Consider the following 20,699-nt stretch of genomic DNA (forward strand, 5'->3'; position numbering starts at 1 on the left):
TTTAAAAGTGAGGGTAATTTACGTAGTGGGTGTATATATTCTAAAAATAGTAATAAAAGTACTTTTAATAAGCAGTTAAAATAAGTTGTGTGGCTTGTAGAAGAAAACAGGGAGGGAAAAAAAAGGCAGGCAAAACTAGTCCAGGTCTAGGCCCTAAAAATGAGCATTCCTTCCCACTTCACTGGAAGTGCCCATGCAATTTCTAGGCTGAAAATAGGTAGGATTTAACTAGTAACCTAGTTCCCATCTGTCTCTGACTTCTGACCAGCTGATGGAGCTGCTCGCGCCAATCATGCTCCCAGACGAGTCCTTTGCCCTCTTGGTCTCAATCCCAAGCCTGACTCCTTCAGCAGCACCGGCCTCCTTCTGTGTCCATCGGATGCATCTGATGCAGGCAGGGCAGGAGCAGTGAAGGCAGCATCCCATGCTCCAGCTCACTTTCTATGGGGTGACTAGGAGGTTCCCAGTAACCAAGGCAGCCCAGGCCCAGCAGCTTGCAAAGGCAGCCAGAGGCTTCAGAAACCGACTTCCTCCAGCACTAGGGGAGGTGGCAGTGAGCCCATCCAAAAGCCTACTGGGAGGGGATAAGATTCTGTGCCAGGCCCCCAGGAGCCCTCTGTCAGGCAGGCTCTGCTACTGGCCTCTGAAGTAAAGGCAAACACGAACAGGAAGGGCAGGGTGGCAGGAATAGAAAACTCTGGACAGAAACCCTTTTAATAAAGGAAATTCCATTCCTCCCAATCCTTCCACGGAAAGGTGAGACCTTAATGCGATGTAAGAGGAAGGTCTTCTCTGGCTTTCAGGGAAACAGCTGCAGCTGAAACTTAGGGGCCCACTCCAGGGCACTTTTCACCACAGCCAGCGCAGCCGCTCCAAGTGCCACTGTCAGCCCCATCACTGCCAGTTTCACAAAGCGGTTGGTCCTTGGTTTGGTCAGGACATCTTTTGTTCGATCCTCAGGCCGCAGAAGTCCCCGAAACCGCTGCCGCAGCACCATATCAGGCCTCTGCTGGGCTGATGCCAACTCAAAGTCTTTGAAGGTAGAGGCTGCCGTCCTGCACAGGAAAGAGAAAGAAGGAAGTGGTATGAAAGACGAAGAGGAAAGAAAAACTACACCACACAGGCTGAGGGCACAGCCTGTCAGTGCTGGGAAAGCTCTTCTTGATAAAGACCCATGAGTCTACAGTGGGGGTTCCACTGGCCTAAGCTCAGATCTCTGGAAACATTCCCCAGCGCTGTCCCACCAGGCATAAACCTTCCCTCAATTCTGCTCGTTCACAGCTGCCCCCACTCAACCAGTGTCCCAGCCTCGTTCACCTCTCAGCTTGCTGCTGGGCGGCGGCCTCCCGAGCAAGTTCAGATGGAGGAAACTGAACAAAAAGGTCTCCTGCTCTGCTGATCAGCGTCTCGTAGGGCAGGTCCTGAGGGATCTGGGACAACAGGTGGTGGACCGAGGCCATGTCACAGTCACAGTCCAGGACTTCCTGCTCGCGATACAACACAATCTGCAGGGAGGTAGTAAGGCCTTGTGGTCAGAGACCAGACACACAGGGCCTGGGCCGCTTGCGCTCCATTCTCCTTAGAGATGAATTTAAACTGGTGACAGACAGGACTCAGCCCAAATGTTCAGCAAACTTTTGTATCCATCAAGGAAGTAATAACACATATACTCTCAGTGCTGCTCCTACTGCCTGGCCCTTCCTGCAAACTTCCACCCCATCACACGAAAGCCTGACCAGTTACAATCTAAGTCCTTCCAGGCACATTTGGGCTGCTCAGGTGTACGTTTAAGTCTTGAAAGAAATGAAGGAGATTCTTTTAGGAGAAAGGAGGAGATTTACTGGGAGATTCCTGGAGCTCCAGCATAGAAGAAATGCACAAATGCCCATAAATCCACAGATGCTCAAGGGACCAGTAGCCAGTGAAAGACTTCCCTGAGTTCCCACCTCCACCTCATCACTCAGGCCCTTCTACTAACTGGAGCCCCCACTCTCCACCACAAGCCATCTCCCTTGTCTATCATGATACCAGATCTCTTCTTTTCTTAAATCTCGAGTCGGCAGCTTGTACTACTGTTTCCCTAATTGTGTTCATCAGCTGAACATGTATTTCAGGCAATGTCAATAGGAACCTGACAATTCACAATGTACATTAGCATTTTAAAGGTTCAAAAGAGTCATGCAGCAAAAAAGTCTGATTTTGTTTGCCCCAGCATTTCCCAACTTATTTTTTTTGTGTGACACCCTCATTAATATTGCACAGAACGGTGTCCAGGGACACCAGCCTGGGAAGTGCTGTCTTTTGCATCTTTCCATAATCCCCAGGTTTCCCTTCAGGGAAAATGACCACAGTGAGATGGGTGATGGTGAATCTAGTTGCTGGCTCATGGCCTGTACCTACCACGGCTGCAAAGTAAATGGGCATCAGTGGGTGGCAGGCCAGGAAGAAGTCATATAACCGCACGACGTGCCTGAAGTCAGACAGGACATGGCCAAACCAGGTGATGAGCCAACTGAGGGCAAAGATGGTCCCCACCTCAGCACTAGAAACAAAGGAAAGCCAGGTGTCAGGTCCTGTGGGCCATCCCTTCCCTGTCTCTGGGCTTTCTTTGTCCTCAGTGCTGGTGAGAAGGAAGCATTTAGGAATAGGATTTCTGGAAAATTCAGCTACCTAGGAATTCAGCATCTTGTCCTCACAAAATATTTAATACAAAGTCTTTAAGGTGTACCACAACACTAACACCACTACAGGGTCCTGGCTGCTTTATCTCACTGGGTACTCTCCTAATGTCCAACAAATGTCAATTACAGGAACAAGAAGCAGTTGTTTTCAGAGAACTATACCATGATTCTCCTTCTGAGTAAGACTTCTCCTTTTAAGGGGCACAAGTACACATTCCCAGGCCTGAAAACACGACTGCATTAATTTTTCAGTTAACATGAAATAACTGAAATATCTTCAAATGTAGCCATTACCTTTAAACATTTTTTTTTTAAAAAAGGTCGGGCACGGTGGCTCACGCCTGTAATCCCAGCACTTTGGGAGGCTGAGGTGGGTGGATCATGAGGTCAGGAGTTCAAGACCAGCCTGGCCAACATAGTGAAACCTCGTCTCTACTAAAAATACAAAAATCAGACAGGTGTAGTGGCAGGCGCCTGTAATCCCAGCTACTCGGGAGGCTGAGGCAGGAGGATCGCTTAAACCTGGGAGATGGAGGTTGCAGTGAGCTGAGATCATGCCACTGCACTCCAGCCCGGGCGACAGCGTGAGACTATGCCTCAGAAAAAAAAGAAAAAAAAAAAAGAAAGAAAGAAAGAAAGAAGGGCATTGGCCAAGAACACATTTCCAACTAAACAGAGAAGAAACAAAACATCATATGAGATTTGCAAAAAAAATACTTCTCTTTGATAGGTACTTGGGAATCAAACAACCCACTGTTGGTCTTCTCCTTCTTGCCTCTGAATCCCACAGGACTTTGTGCTTCTCTTGTAGCAATAACCTCAACATCTCCCTTGGCGTACATACCTTATCCACCTCTCCCCACTAGATGTAAACTCAAGGAAGGGGCTATGTCCCCCAAAGAGCACAGTCCTCAAAAAGTGCTCCAAGAACTGAATTATCCAGATTGCTGGTGACTGGAAAGAACAACTCAGCAGAACTTAGGAAATGCACTTAAGATGATGAGGAAACTGCTCTGGATTTGTAAGGAGTGTTTCAGGTGTGGGGGGTGTGGGCATGTGTAAAACGCAGACACATATGTACCTCTGCATGAAGTCATGGAGCTCTGGATTCACCTGGTCAATGATGGGCATCAGGTAGTTCAATATATGCTTGGTGTTGTCCATTGTTGGATCCATAAAATCCCTGGAGGGAGACAATTTAATGCGCCTGGGCACCAAATACTTAGATAGGGCTGGGGGTAGCGTGGGCTCAAACTCCTAAAAAAGCTGACCAGAAAACAGGCCAATGAGTTATCCCCAGGAGGGCTGAGGGGTGAAGCCCACCCTCTCATGTTCCTCTACACTGGTACCTGAGGTGGTGGGTAGATAATTTTTCTACCAGGGATGTTGCCAGCCTCTCGCCTACCACCAGCAGAAACGTGACCACAATGTCATGGTAGCCCTGGTAGTAGTGTAGCTGAGGGTTGCGCTCCAAGATGAGGAGGATGATGTCAATCAGTTCTTCCTGGAGCCCTTCTCTCTGTTCTTCTGGCATCCCTGGGGACAGGAACAAACAGGAAGATGCCTTTCAACCTACCAAGAGCCTAGTAACAGGGAGGTCAAGAAGAAGGCTAGCAGTCAATTTTCAAAGAAAAAAAGAAAATGAATTACAATACTGCTGGGGATGGAAGCCGCAGACGACCTCTGCCTCCCGATGTGACGCACTGGCAGAGTTCAGCATCACGTCTACAGGATTTCTATCAACAGCACACAGAACTAAATCTCACAACAAAGAAATACCCAATATACCCAAAGTAAGAGAAACTTTACAAAAATAACTGGCCTCTCATACAATACAAAGGAATTGTTCCAGATTAAAAGCGGCTAAAGAGATACGATGATGGTATGAGAAACGCGTAAATCTGTATTTCCTTTTCCAGGGAAGCACATTACTAGAATAAATGGTAAAATGTAAAGCTGTGGATTAATTATTTTTCATTGTTGTTACTGATTTTGCTCAGTGTACTATGATTACTTAGGAGCTTTGTATTTAGGAAATATATCCTGAAATATTTAGGGGTTAAAAAGATGTCATGTTTGTAACTTATTCTGAAATGGTTCAGAGAAAAAGTTTATGTGTAAAGTAAAGGAAGCAGAAAGCAGCTAAAAAAGCAAATGTAGTAAAATGTTCAAACAAAAGGAAATCTGGGTAAAGGGTATCTGGGGAATTCTTTGTCCTATTTTTACAACTTTTCAGTAAGTATGAAATTATATAAAAATTTTAAAAAATTAAAGTTGCACGTTCCCCTTTAAACCAAAGCAAATATTACAGGAAAGATGGATCTTCTTGATCCAAAGCTGAAAATAGGAAGCCTGTCCCGGGAGTTCTTTCAGAGTACGGAAGTAGTCCTGCCAGCAGTCAGAACGCCAAGCCTTGGCCTCACGAGCCATGTTACAAGAATGACACACGCACAGCTTCCCGACACCATTAGCTTTTAGTTAAAAACAGATATTCAGACAGAGAGAAAGCAGCTAATGTAAAGGTCCAAACTAAACTGGGCAAAGGATTGCAGGTAAGAGCAAAGCTCACCTCTCCGTCTCAAAAAAAGCATACTCTAAAAGATACATAAGGAAAGGAGGAAAGGAAGCAAACCAAGGACTGCTGATTGGTGAAGCAGTGGAAGACGGGAGAGTAAAAATTAAACCCTGTGTCAATTTTTAGCAAAAGATCAGTGAGCCAGGCCCTGAAGATCATGAATGAAAAAAAGAATATGAAGCCACATGGTAAGTTCAGCCTACAGAAAGAATCCAGACTTTACATAAATGCAAGAGGAATAAAGGGTTCAGAGGGAAAACAGGTTACCTAGGAAAAAATGGGGGCAGGGTGCAGTGGCTCATACTTGTAATCCAAGTACTTTGGGAGGCTGAGGTAGGCAGATCACCAGAGGTCAGGAGTTCGAGACCAGCCTGGCCAACATAGTGAAACCCTGTCTCTGCTAAAAATACAAAAGCAAACTGGCTGGGCGTGGTGGTGGGCACCTATAATCCCAGCTACTTGGAAGGCTGAGGCAGAAGAACGGCTTGATCCCTGGAGGTGGAGGCTGCAGTGAGCTGAGACAGTGCCATTGTACTCCATCCTGGTCAATAAGAGCAAAACTCTGTCTTAAAAAAAAAAAAAAAAGAGAGAGAGAGACAGAGGGGCATCTGTCCTTTGTGACCTCATCTGAAACAGCAGGCTAGGAAAAGGGGACGGACCCTGGGCATGTGCTTTTATCAAAACCATGCTGGCAGGCTACTGCTACCTGGGGATCGCAAGAGCCTATCCAGGGAGCAACAATGCCCGCAGGAAAGCAGCCCCTTCAACAACAAAAGCCAGGCCAGAGCATAGTACAGAAGGGGGAGGCAGGGAGCTCAGAGGCTCCTGTTCTCTTTAGCAATTCTCCTCTCTTCATGGCCTCAAGGTGGAGCTGCCAGAGGAAGAAAAATAGGTCATCCATGTGAGATTTGTTACCCAGTTCCCTTCACTGTGAAAATTGAGACAATGGTCCTTCTTTTTTTTCCTTCCTGAAATGAAGAGGAATATACTCTTTATTTTATATCTATTGCTGCAGAACAAATTAAGGAATACACTCTTACACATACAGGGAATGCCTCTCTTCCCTCTAAGTAATCTTACATATGTATGTGCAAGGTATCACTATTTTTAAACTTAATTAAGACATTAATCATTCTTGTTAGTGCTCATTCCACACCAATCTTCTCTTTATCGCCAGACTGATGGCTCTAACAACCCTTATTAACTCCTTTTTGTGGCTTCAAGGAAAAACAAAAACCTCTTCTCTCATTCGACACCTCTAGGCCCGCAGAAATTATTTTTGGTTCAGGCCTTCACAGTGGGGGTCTGAAAGTGACCAGTCAACAAAAGGATGATTCAGCAATCGGAGAGTTCTGAAGGTCCCTGAGGAGGCAGGGTCCAGCATATTAGGACACGTGGTATGACCTGGGACAGATACAGTCTTTCCAAAGGTGGAAGGACTGGGAGAGTTTCTCACCAGGAGGGAACCGCCGCAATGACCGCCGGACGTCCAACAACACTTGTTGGTAGTCCTTGCTCATCTGCCGTAGGTTCTTCCCTATTGAAGGAAAAGGAACGTGTTACTGCAGGAACACCTGAGAAGGCAGACCAGAAGCAAAACATTCTGGGATGACATGAAAGGTCTAGAGGACACATGTCAGCTTTCTCCTGAAGAGGATATGACTCAAGATACATTTAGCAGGGAATCCCTAGTTTAGTTCCAAACACCATGTTTTATGCAAGTCACAATGACCCTAAGAGAAGGGAGCACTGACATCCCAGGAGGCAATACAGTGGGGTGGGAAGGAGAGCAAAGACATAAGAAGGCCTCATGAAGAAGGTCACTGTGCATCATGGGGAACTGCTCTGAATTTCAATGTCCACAGATACAAAATAAGGATATTCCCTTCTAAGGATCAAATAAAATCATGAATGTGGGCTGGGCGCGGTGGCTCACGCCTGTAATCTCAGCACTTTGGGAGGCCGAGGCGGGCAGATCATGAGGTCAGGAGTTCGAGACCAGTCTGGCCAACATAGTGAAACGCCGTCTCTACTAAAAATACAAAAAATTAGCCAGGTGTGGTGGTATGTGCCTTTAAACCCAGCTACTCAGGAGGCTGAGGCAGGAGAATCACGTGAACCCAGGAGGCAGAGGCTGGAGTGAGCTGAGATCACGCCATTGCACTCCAGCCCAGGCAAGAGTGCAAGACTCGGTCTCAAAAACCAAAAGAAAAGAAAAGAAAAATAAATCATGAATGTGAGAACAATAGACCACTGAAAAAAATCCTAACACCTATAAAGTTGTGAGAGCACTAAGCTGCTTAGAAAGGTATATTGAGACTCACACAAAGAACCACCTAACATCTTTTGACCCGGCAATTCTAAAACTAAGATGCTGCAAAGAAAAGACAGTCCTGTGTTCAGCTGCTAAGTCCAATACAATGTGACAGTAAGCAGGCAGTCTCTAGCTATTATATATAGAACAAGTGTATATTTCCCTCAACCAAACCAAGTGCTATATAGTAAGTATACACTTCCCTTGCAATCCAAATCAAAAGCTGGTAAAGCTGGGTAACACTTCCTCACACGCAGGCTTCATGGTATAACAAGATGAGGGAAATTTGGAACTTGATAGAAGAACATCATCTCAGGATTCAGTGTGTGAATATGGCACTGCCTTAGCCTACCAACAAAAAGCTGACTGCTCTGAGGCAGCCAATTTCAAGGATAATAACAAGTGGCAACTCGACACCTACTGGGTGGCTTCATGACACTGTGAACTCTTTGGTGGCAGAGGTCCTGTTTTAATCATCTCCAGTACCTGGCACACAATCACAGCACAACTAATATTTGGCAACTGAATCAAAGAATCTTTAGCACTTGGCATTTTGCCATGATAGCAGGAAAGCAACAAGGTGAGTGCCTTGAGTGAATGACCAGCAGAGTGGATTCACCGTTCTACAGGACCCTCTTTACTATTTTCAACTGCATTCCAAAGAATTCCTTTTACCACATGGGCCTTGCACATTAGTTACATAACCGCTTTTCACAGAATTACAGAATTTTAGAATTCCAAAGGATCTCAGTATTTCCCAATAAAAAGAGGGTATTTTCTTTTCTTTCTTTCTTTTTTCTTTTTTTTTGAGACAGAGTCTCACTCTGTCACCCAGGCTGGAATACACTGGTGCAATCTCGGCTCATTGCAATCTGCCTGCATGGTTCAAGCAATTCTCCTGCCTCAGCCTCCCTAGTAGCTGGAATTATAGGCATGCTCCACCATGCCCAGCTAATTTTTGTGTTTTCAGTAGACATGAGATTTCACCATGTTGGCCAAGCTGGTCTCAAACTCCAGACCTCAAGTGATCTACCTGCCTTGGTCTCCAAAATGGTGGGATTACAGGCATGAGCCACTGTGCCCAGCCAAAAGAAGTGTGTTTTTGTGTATGTTTGATTTTACTTTACTTTTAGAGATGGGATCTTGTCATGGTACCCAGGCTGGCCTCAAACTCCTGGGCTCAAGTAACCCCCCCTCAGCCTCCCAAGCAGCTAAGACTACAGCGGTGAACCACCATGCCTGGCTAATTTTTAAATTTTTTGTAGACACTGAGTTTCTCAATGTTGCCCATGCTGGCTGCAAACTTCCAGTCTCAAGTGATCCTCCTGCCTCAGCCTCCAAAAGTGCTGGAATTACAGGAATTACAAGGTGAGCCACCTTGCCCAGCTACAAAATACACATTTTTAAAAAATACTTGCCAAGCAAGTGTGTTAGAACAGAGAATATGCATTTTTAATAAACTCACTTGACTAGCCTATATTTTAATCCCTAATAAAGAACTTGGCTGGGCAAGGTAGCTCACGCCTGTAATCCCAGCACTTTGGGAGGCCAAGGTGGGAGGACCATTTGAGGTCAGGAATTCGAGACCAGCCTGGTCAACAGGCAATACCCCATCTCTACTAAAAATACAAAATTAGCGGGGCATAGTAGCACAGATCTGTAATCCCACCTACTAGGGAGGCTGAGGCAGGAGAACTGCTTGAACCCAGGGAGCAGAGGTTGCAGTGAGCTGAGACTGCGACACTGCACTCCAGCCTGGGCGACAGAATGAGACTCTGGCTCATAAATAAATAAATAATAAATTAAAAAAGAACTCATCCCACTTTTGAATAAAATTCTACTTACTGGGTTGGCTTTATTTTCAGAGTGGGCCCAAGCATTTCCCAAAACACCCTAGATTTACTCATATACCCTTGGTTTGAAAGGAGCATAAAAATTAAAGATATGGAATTATTTTCTCCCTGTCTCCTAGACAAGCTCCCTTCATAGCCTCCCCCACTCCCCTTACCTGATATAGGAGGTGGGTCATTGGCATTGACATTGAGGAGCTTGGGCCACACTTTTCGTCTGATCTCGTCAGTCAGGAGTCCTCCTTCACTAATAGCCATGCGTCTAAGGGCAGCCACATCAGTGGGATCACTGTTCAGAGCCTGGTGTATCTCTGCCACTTTCCTTTTCCTTTTGGCATTAAAGTCTGAAAATAAGGACGGAGAAGTATTAGGCGCACATTCAGCACATGCATGTTTTCTGCCTAGGAATCAATCTCCTTTTGGTTTGAGGCACAGGTAAGTGTCTCCTCTTAGCTCTAAGACCACCTGCTGGCATAAAGTCTCATAGCCAGATACACTATTCATTTCAGGCCCAGTCTACTGAGCCTCATGGGGGAGGCTTGGACAGCTCATCATAAAATAGATTTTAAATTGCCAATTTTATAAAAGACAGTTGCTTTTTATAGGTCTGAACCAAAAATCATAGGCATAGACCAAAAATAATTATTTGCTGTTACTGTTTTTAAGACACAGTGTCTCCCTGAGTTGCCCAGGCTGGACTCAAACTCCTAGGCAAAATCGATCCACCCACCTCAGCCTCCCAAATAGCTGTGACTTACAGGTGCACACCAACACGCCTGGACCAGAAATAACTGTATGTACCTTTTTTTTTTTGGAGACAGAGTCTCTGCCGGTAGCCTAGGCTGGAGTGCAGAGGTGCAGTCTCAGCTCACTGAAACCTCTGCCTCCTAGGTCCCGGTTCAAGCAATTCTTCTTCCTCGGCCTCCTGAGTAGCTGGGCTTACAGGCACATGCCACCATGCCCAGCTAATTTTTGTATTTTTAGTAGAGACAGGGTTTCACCATGTTGGTCATGCTGGTCTTGAACTCCTGACCTCATGATCTGCCTGCCTCGGCCTCCCAAAGTGCTGGGATTACAGGCGTGAGCCACTGCACCCAGACTAAATGTACATTAAAAAAAAAAAAAAAAAAAAAAGATAAGTGATGCTGGGCACAGTGGCTCACGCCTGTAATCCCAGCACTTTGGGAGGCCGAGAAGAGTGGATCACCTGAGGTCAGGAGTTTGAGACCAGCCTGGCCAACATGGTGAAAACAAGTTTCTACTAAAAATACAAAAATTAGCTGGGTGTGGTGGTTCACGCCTGTAATTCCAGTGCTTTGGGAGGCCGAGGCAGGTGGATCACCTGAGGTCAGGAGTTTGAGACCAACCTGACCAAATAGGGTAAAATTCCGTCTCTACTAAAAATACAAAAATTAGCCAGGTGTGGTGGCGTGCGCCTTTAGTCCCAGCTACCTGGGAGGCTGAGGCAAAAGAATTTCTTGAAGCCGGGAGGCAGAGGTTGCAGTGAGCCACGACTGTACCACTGCACTCCGGCCTGGGTGACAGAGCGACACTCTGTCTCAAAAAAATAAAATAAAATAAAATTAAGCGAGGTGTGGTGCCGGGTGCCTATGATCCCAGCTACTCAGGAGGCTGAGGCAGGAAAATCACTTGAACCCAGAAGGCAGAGGTTTCGATGAGCCAAGATCGCACCACTGAACTCCAGCTTGGGTGACAGAGAAGACTCCATTTCAAAAAAAAAAAAAAAAAATGAAAAAAAGATAAGTGAAAAAAGATGTGTTAAAAACCAGACAAATCTTGGTTCACTTCAGATAAGTCTCTGCCACTTATCTGATCCAGAATCTTGGGCAGATGACTTCCCTACTCTGGGCCTCTAGATTGATACCCTCTTTTCAGGATAGTAACCATGGTACACAGTAGATGCTTACTAAATATTAGTTTCCCTCTTCACTGAGAAACAACATGTATTTTACAAATCAACCTACAGATATTTAATTAGCATATAATATGCAAAGAACTAAGGAGATACACTATGTAAGTAACAAGCAAGGAATTACAATGATAATAAATGCTCAGTAAATTCAGCATATCTAGCAGTTAGTGTCAATGTTTTCATAAAAGAATGTCTGTTCATTAATACCCAAACTTCACAGAGCATATACATCTCTTACTGTAACCATTTTTCTCCCGTTGTTTAGATAGGAAAAATGTATGTCACCAAAACTCGTTACTACACTGAAAATAAAACCACATGAAAAGGTCTCCTGTTACACAATACTACAAGTGGCCAAAACATTAGAATCACACAGAGATATTTTCTTTATTTATTTTTTTTTGAGATGGATTCTCACTCCGTCGCCCAGGCTGGAATGTAATGGTACGATCTCAGCTCACTGTAACCTCCCCCACCCGGGTTCAAGTGGTTTTCCTGCCACAGCCTCCTGAGTAGCTGGGATTACAGGTATGCACCAGCACGTTCGGCGAACTTTTTATATTTTTATTCATTTATTTTTTTTAGTAGAGACAGGGGTTTCACCACGTTGCCCAGACTGGTCTCGAACTCCTGACCTCAAGTGATCCACCTGCCTTGGCCTCCCAAACTGCTGGATTATAGGCATGAGCCACCATGCCTGGCCAACACAGGTATTTTCAAAAGCAGAGTGTCAATGGGTACTTAGGTTTCCAGTGTGGCTGGTGGGGTGAGAGGCTGTGATACTGTATACAAAGGAACTGTTTCTTAAAAACCATAGTAAGTAATGTTTTAAGCATCTTACATCCTTGTGTGATAGTCTGTTATTCATAGGCATTTTGCCATGTTTAAATTGCTTTTTAGAGCTGGTCCCCTGTGGTGCTGTTTACAACTCATTGATCACAATCAGTTAGATTTCTTTCCTCCTTTTCCACCCCCACTGCTTCACCTGACTCGCCTTCAAATGAATAAACAAATAACTTTTTTAGAAAATTGGCTAGAATTTGTGGTTAGTAGCTATCATGTAATTTTTCTATGTGAAATAATAAGAGTATTGCTAAGATCAAGGGAGATAAAGGAATAATAGGCTCTGAGAGTTTTCATGTAGAATGTCTACTTTTAGGCATGGCTTGCTGAAATTAAGTGGATGATGCCTGTATTTCGGTTCTTTCTGACTGCCGGTACAATTGAGAAAGTAAGTCAAAACAAAAGAAACGTTACACAAGACAACACCAAATGTCACAGACAGGACATTATAACTGTCAAAAAAGCTGCATGCAAACAATAATGGCCAAGAGCTCAAAGAGACTGCAGTGGGTCAGGGCCAAGCTAACCTGAGAAGTGTACCTTAAAAAGGAAGAAAAGCAAAACTCTCTTGGCATGCTTAACTGTGAGGCTTAACGGATATCCTTGCAGTGAAAGGTGACCCTTTTAAAATAAATTCTCAGCTGGGCGTGGTGGCTCATGCCTGTAATCCCAGCACTTTGGGAGGCTAAGGCAGGCAGATCATCTGAGGTCAGGAGTCTGAGACAAGCCTGGCTAACATGGTGAAACCCCATCTCTACTAAAAATACAAAAAACTAGCTGGGCATGGTAGCGGGTGCCTATAATCCCAGCTACTCAGGAGGCTGAGGCAGGAGAATCACTTGAACCCAGGAGATGGAGGTTACAGTGAGCCAAGATCGTGCCATTGCACTCCAGCCTGGGCAACATGAGTGAAACGCTCTCAAAAAAATAAAAAATAAAATAAAAAACACTGCCAGGCATGGATTTTAGTTGAGATGTGGCTCACGCTTATAAGCCCAGCACTTTAGGAGGCCAAGGTGGGCGGATTGCTTGAGCCCAGGATTTCCAGACCAACCAGCCTGGGCAACATGGCGAAACCTTGTCTCTAAAAAAAATACAAAAGCTAGCCGGGTGTTGACAGCAAGCACGTGTAATCCCAGCTGCTTAAGAGGCAGAGGAGGGTTGTAGTGAGCCATGACTGTACCACTGCACTCCAGCCTGGGTGACAAAGTAAGACTCTGTCTCAAAAACAAACAACGGAAATCTCCAATTCCTTCTGTCAGCGTAGCACCTAACTAGTCAGTTGTTCATGAGATGTGTCAAGCTCTTGACTCAGGTGTGTCCTTCCATCCATTCATTCATCCATTCATCTGCCTTCCCATTTGTCTAGCTGTTTATTCATCAGTCTGTCACTTAATGAGTATCTACTTGTACTAAGCACTGTACTGGGGATAAAAAGATGAATTACTCCCTCCTAGTCCAAAGAGCTCACAGTAGGGACACAAGCAATTATTATGTAAAATAGTATCTGAAGGATTATGAAAATCCAGAGGAAAGAATGACCACTGCTAAAGCAGTCAGGAAAGGCTTCACCAAAAATCAATTCTGGTTCCCTCTTTTTAATGTTTATTTATTGTTTAAAACAGGGCCTCACTTTGTTGCCCAGGCTGGAGTACAGTGGCACAATCATAGCTCAACTGCAACTTCAACCTCAAGGGTTCAAGCAATCCTCCCACCTCAGCCTCCTGTGCCACCATGCCTAATTGTTTTTTTTCTTTGAGACAGAGTCTCACTGTTGCCCAGGCTGGAGTGCAATGGCGTGCTCTTGGCTCACCACAACTTCCGCCTCCCAGGTTCAAGCAATTCTCCTGCTTCAGCCTCCCAAGTAGCTAGGATTACAGGTGTGCACCACCACGCCCAGCTAATTTTTGTATTTTTAAGTAGAGACCGGGTTTCACCATGTTGATCAGGTTGGTCTCAAACTCCTAACCTCATGATCCGCTCGCCTCAGCCTCCCAAAGTGCTGGGATTACAGGCGTGATCCACAGTGCCCAGTTCATGCCTAATTTTTTGAAAAAAAATTTGTAGAGATGGAGTCTCACTATGTTGCCCAGACTGATCTCGAACTCCTGGGTTCAAGCAATCCTCCTGCCTCAGACTCCCAAAGTGCTAGGATTATAGATGTGAGCCACCACACTGGGCTCTGGTACCTTCTTAAAGAAAACTTTGCCACAGGGAAGAGTGTGTTAAGGGGAAAGTACACCAGGCAGAAGAAAGGTCTTATGTGCAAAGACCTTGTCACATGAAAGAAACATCATGTCCAGGAAACAAAAAGTTCTGTGAAGCTGAAGTGCCAGGTAACGGGAGAACAGAAGCAGACAGGACTGAAATAAAAGAGGCTGGGCTGGATTCATCCTGCAAAGGAGTCTGGGTTTATCCTGCACTCAAGAGGAAGACAGGGAGGGATTTTACTGTGGGCCCGAAGGCCATCCTTTGGAAGACCAGGTTATATGTTTTCAAGAGGGGTCAAAAACATGGAGGAAACAGAAAAGACTTTTTATATAACACAGGTTGAGGCAAAACATGAGCAGAATTTAATTTCCAACAAAGGAAAAAAAAACTTTTTTTTTTTTTTTAACTTGGGAGTACCCCTGCACTTACCATACATCAAGAATCAAGAGCACTTGAATGGCAATACTAAATACTGCTTGAGGGAAGCTGAGATTCAGAAATCTTGTTAACCTATTTGCTAAGAGTTTGATAATTCTTCATCAGTTTGTTCAGACATACATCCACCCCATCTCTCTTTCTAAATAAGCTATTTGGCAATCTCGGGGAAGGGAAACCTTGTAACTTGGGGGAAAAAAAAAACACTATGCAGTCAACTGAATTTCCATGAGGTTTGGCAAACCATTTGCCAGAATGTTAGTTAATTCTGAACTCAAATCCTCAAATCATACCTCCCATAACTCATACTCATTTCTCTTAAGATGCCGTTCCAGGTATTTTTTTTTTTTTTTTTTTTTTTTTGAGACAGGGTCTTGCTCTGTCACCCAAGCTGGAGTGCACTGACACAATCACAGCTCACTGCAGCCTTGACCTCCAGGGCTCAAATGATTCTCCTGCCTCAGCCTCTCAGGTAGCTGGGACCACAGGCAAATGCCATCTGGCCCAGCTAATTTTTGTATATTTTTTTTGTAGAGAAGGAGTCTCACCATGTCGCCCAGGCTGACCTCGAACTCCTGGGCTCTAGTGATCCATCCACCTCAGCCTCCCAAATTACTGGGATTATAGGCGTTGGGCCACCATACCAGGCCTCGGATTCTATTTTGAATCCTGCATTTCAAAATTTACTTACTATTTCAAAATTTTTGGCAGTCTGTGGGAACTCGACAAATATGTACAGAATACAATTAGTTTAGTTATTGTTCCTCACTGGCTTGCGGTAAATGACATTATTTTTTCCATACTGTTAAGATGATGCTCACTGCAGAACTCTCTAAATAAATCTGTAGACTCTTTGGCCTGTTTCTAAAACTACTGGTGTTTCCCTGAGTAGGATGCTGCCCCAATGTGGATTTCAGCTGCTCTTTTTTCAGGCCCCACCACCACCTTCCTCAATCTCACATCCTAGTGATTAAATGTCAGTGGCAGATGGAGAGAGCACTCCCACGTCTGCCACTCTGACAAAAGCTTTATTGCACCTAAATGTATAGGCTTTCATTGTGACATAAAAAGGGAAGAGGAAACAGAAAACTCAAGTGAACTAAAGATGTATGAATTACAGAGTGAGATCAACTGCTAGACGACACAGGGAGGGAGGTTAGCAGAGTCTCCACTGAAAAATAAATTCACACATCCTGTTTATTTCAGAAAGAGAAAAATCATAGCGCTACTCTTGGGATGTTCAGGAAAAGATTAAAATAAATGTCTACTATCTATCTTATTTCAATATAAATTTTATAGATTTAGAGCAGGACACACATTTCTGGACTTGAGAATGCTGTATCTGGCTTGGGATAAAAGCCCACATTTCATCTAGAGGTAGAACGTATGTCATTCTAATCTCCCTCAATCTTTTCTTCTCCAATTTCTTTATTGCTCCACTTCTAAGAGAGTGCACTATTATTCCAAAGCTGATATCTTCCGAATTCCTTTACAGTAGAGGTCTTGGCTATCATAACTGTGATGGAATGAAATGACTGTCTTACAGCTGGCTGCAAAATATAAGACTGCTATAAATAAATCCCTGATGCCTGAAAAGTAATTCATTCCACAAAGGAAGATAGGTATGACGTTGGCCTACTCTTCATTAAAATGCTTATTTTTATTCATTTATAAAGAGGGCAAAGCAGATTTTATTTGAGGGCGCCACAGCAATAGGTGTAGAAACAACTGCAACAGGGTCTTGTAGTCAGGGAAGATCAGACTCAACTCCGTAAAATGCTAATTTTAACAATGGGACGCTTTATCTGAACTGTAGGTCTCAATGGTTCAGATAAAAACGACACAACCCACTATAGTCTTAAGCCTCTCCCAACTCTGGCTACAGAATCCAGGTAAAGATTTCTGCCTCCTCAGAGTAATAGGTATGTCCAAAATCACCTGGATTAGCGCACTTAATATACAGGGAAGGGACAATAACCAAAGATGACCATTAGCTATGCCCCCTCTAAAAGTTTTTTCATGTATTTTTTCATATCACCAAAACAAATACTAAATTGGACCAAGTAATTTATATAAAGGAATGTCGTTTGAGAGTACAAAATTCCATACTGATTATTTGGTTTAAGCCTGCATACCATAAAAGTTTTAACAGTCTTTAAACTGAAGTTAAGCTCAAATTAAGCAATGCCAGTTTGAGACAGAATCATGCTCTGTTGCCAGGCTTGAGTGCAGTGGCACAATCTCAGCTCACTGAAACCTCTGTCTCCCGGGTTCAAGCAATTCTCCTGCCATAGCCTCCCAAGTAGCTGGGATTACAGGGATGTGCCACCATGCCCAGCTAATTTTTTGCATTTTTAGTAGAGACGGGGTTTCACCATGTTGGCCAGCCTGGTCTTGAACTCCTGACCTCAGGCAATCCACCCGCCTCGGCCTCCCAAAATTCTGGGATTACAGGAGTGAGCCACTGCGCCAGGCGGCAATGCTAGTCTTAAAACAATGGATGTGGGGAACGTTGTGTGTGGAGGAAGGGAGACAGACATTCCCTACACCCACCTCCAACTCCTGATATTCACATTGGAAATTAACTTAAAAATTTATCCCTATAGTCCCAGCTACTTAGGAGGCTGAGGTGGGAGGATCACTTAGGCTTAAGAGTTGGAGGTGGCAGTGAGCTTTGATTGTGACACTGCACTCTGGCCCAGGTGACAGAGTAAGATCCCATCTCTTAAAAAAAAATTATGCTTGAACTTTATGTCTGTACCAGAAGACCACAGTGGGGGAGGAAAACCTATCTCAGTCTGGGTAAAGTCCTATTAAACACAAAATAAAACAAAGTAACCCCTGTTTTTGAAGGTCTTAATTAGCAGTTTCTTTTTTTTTTTTTTGAGAAGGAGTTTCACTCGTTACCCAGGCTGGAGTGCAATGGCGCGATCTCGGCTCACCACAGCCTCCACCTCCTGGGTTCAGGCAATTCTCCTGCCTCAGCCTCCTAAGTAGCTGGGATTACAGGCACGTGCCACCATGCCCAGCTAATTTTTTGTATTTTTACTAGAGACGGGGTTTCACCATGTTGACCAGGATGGTCTCGATCTCTTGACCTCGTGATCCACCTGCCTTGGCCTCCCAAAGTGCTGGGATTACAGGCGTGAGCCACCAAGTCCGATCCTTAATTAGTAGTTTCTACAAAACAGCATCCAAATTAGCAAAGATTCTGATAACTACCTAGAACATAAAGTAGGTATCAAGAAAGAATGCTTTCCTTTCGCCACAGCCACCACTGGAGAGCAGCAGCCATGGCTCTTCACCACCCTGTGGTCATGGGCCCAACAAGGGGACCAAGAACGTGAGCAAGCCAGGCACAGCCGCCTCCGCGGGCATCTGACCAAACACACCAAGTTCATGCGGGACATGATCCAGGAGGTGTGTGGCTTAGCCCCATATGAGCTGTGTGCCATGGAATTACTGGTCTCCAAGGACAAACGGGCCCTCAAGTTCATCAAGAAAAGCTGGGGGGGGCCACACGTCCACACCAAGAGGAAGCGTGAGGAGCTGAGCAACGCCCTGGGTACCATGAGGAAAGCTGCTGCCAAGAAAGACGAGCCCCCTCCCCTGTCCTCTCCCTGAAATAAAACAGACTGGCAGAAAGAAAGAAAGAAAAAGAAAAGAAAGAAGAAAGAGGAAAGAGGAAAGAAAGAGAGAAAGAGAGAAAGAAAAAGAAAGAAAGAGAAAGAGAGAAAGAGAAAGAAAGAAAGAAAGAAAAAAAGAAAGAGAAAGAGAAAGAAAGAAAGAAAGAAATGTTTTACCCCTACAATGGAAAAAGTCTAGTGAGTAAACCAATCGGGCCATAAACATTACAAAAGAGGGCTTCTAGCATTATTAACTTTGCCAATAATATTCTCACATGATTAAAAAACAAAAAAACACAACTCATCTCTAAATTTGTCCCATTTATCCAGAGAAGCAAAATCAAGGAAACTAGAAGGGGTCAAGTCTTGCAACAGACACACAGCTGCAGTGCAACAGGCCACAAGACCCATGTTGCCTAGGGCACTGACTGTCATGCCATGAGGACAAACAAGTCACACAAACACCAGCAAAGAAAGGGTTACGATGCCAAACGATTCAGAGCTCCACTCCCATTCAGTAACAGGAGAAAAAGGGAAAAACAGAAAACCCCAGACAAATAAAATATAAAATAAAATATGGATACCAGGAGCTTCATCAAAGTATGTGGGTTGAATAATGTGTTTGGCTCTGTTATGGGCACCATTCATCAGAGGACTGGAAATGGGGAAAGTCCCTTAGTCTTTCTCAAGGAAAAAAAATTATTTAACTTGGTTCACGGTATACATTCATAATTTTAACTATCATGAATTTACTGAATGAAAAACATATTTGAGAACATAATGTGCGACAAAAACATGATTTCACAGAAATTATCATCTATATTAAGAGTATAAAAATAGAATCGCTTTTTACACAATTATTTACTTCTTATTATGAGATAGTGTCTCTCTCTGTCACCCAGGCTGGAGTGCAGTGTCACAATCACAGAGTAGCCTCAAAGTCCTGGGCTCAAGCTCTCCTCCCGCCTTAGCCTCCTGAGTCGCTGGAATCACAGGTGTGAGCCTCCACAATCGGCTAACATTTAAAAAAAAAAAAAACTTTTTGTAGAGATGGGGCCTTGCTATGTTTCCCAGCCTGATCTCGAAATCCTGGCCTCCATCGATCCTCCTACCATCTCCTCCCATAGCGCCCGGCTGCTTTTACACAATTAAGTAACATTAGAATAGGTGGCAGAAGACAGAAAGTCGATTCGTGGTCGCCAGGAGTCGTGAATACTGGGGAATGGGAAGTGCCTGCTGAAAGGTAAGGGTTTCGTTTTGGAATCAGACAGCGGCCATGGCTGCACAACTTTGTGAATGTGCTAAGAATCACTGAACTGTGCACCTTAAAGGGAGAACTGTATGGTAATTAAATATGCGGACGGCGAGTCAACCAAGCCGGCGACAGTGAATGAAGTTCGGGAGAGCTGTCTTCCCTCGGGAAGGCGGCTCCGGGAGTCTGCGGCCGTGGCGGATGCCTGGGCCGGGGTGGGCCTGGCCTCGGCGCTCGGGGATCCCCGGTCCTCTCCAGAAGGAAGAAAGCCGGGGCGCAGAGCTCCCGCCCGCTCTTCCGCCTGGGGACGCGACTCCGCCGCCAGGCTCCCTCGGGGCAGCTCGGCAGCCGCCCGAGCCCCCCAGTTCCAGGCCCTCTCCCCCTCAGACGTGCCCCGGACCCTCAGCCTCCTGCCCTCTCGCCGCCTGGGACTCCGCCGCAGCCCCGGGCCCCCAGCCCGCGCCCCTCCGGCGCCGCCTCTGCCGCCAGCTGCCCCTGCCCCCCGGGCCGCCCTCGCAGGCCGCTCCCGGCGCGCCGGTTGGCTTCCGTACCTGCCTTCTCCGCGCCGCAGTCCCAGCGGCTGGAGATGGGGCCGTCGCCTTGCTCACTCCGGAGGGCCATGCCCCGGGGGCCCGGGCCCCCACCCGAGCCCCGGCTGGTGACCAAGCCGGGAGAAGACGCGGCTCCAACCACTGGACGCTGTGCCCACTCGGCATCGGCAGCCTGGGCTCGGTCGGCCAGCGGCGCGCAGGCGCGCAGGCGCCCCGCTGGCTCCGCCCCGCGCTGGCACGTGACCCTGCGCTACGCTGGGCTGGCCGCCCGGGAGGCTGCAGAGAGTGGTGAGCGCTCGGAGAAGTGTTAGTTTCATCTTCGCTGTAGACTCTACAGGGTCGTGTGGCGCTCTTGAGCGAGTGGCTCAAGACCAGCTGACACTTCCTTTGCTTGTATCATCTGTAAAATAGTATTGATGATAATAAAA

At 45.5% G+C, this 20,699-nt stretch overlaps 1 protein-coding gene across 1 annotated transcript; it reads right to left on the reverse strand.

Moving 5' to 3' along the window:
* Positions 1-695: 695 nt before the first annotated feature.
* Positions 696-20,483, reverse strand: TBC1D20 (TBC1 domain family member 20). The gene is made up of 8 exons (XM_032295354.1): positions 20,272-20,483; positions 9,579-9,764; positions 6,713-6,793; positions 4,031-4,217; positions 3,763-3,864; positions 2,401-2,542; positions 1,318-1,505; positions 696-1,055 (listed from the first exon to the last, which is right to left on the reverse strand). Exons 1-8 carry the CDS (start codon positions 20,339-20,341, stop codon positions 800-802), a joined length of 1,212 nt encoding a protein of 403 aa, XP_032151245.1. The 5' UTR covers positions 20,342-20,483; the 3' UTR covers positions 696-799.
* Positions 20,484-20,699: the final 216 nt, after the last annotated feature.

The sequence above is a fragment of the Sapajus apella genome, unplaced genomic scaffold (assembly GCF_009761245.1).
Source record: "Sapajus apella isolate SASKATOON/1434 unplaced genomic scaffold, GSC_monkey_1.0 scaffold33, whole genome shotgun sequence".
Lineage (NCBI taxonomy): Eukaryota > Metazoa > Chordata > Mammalia > Primates > Cebidae > Sapajus > Sapajus apella.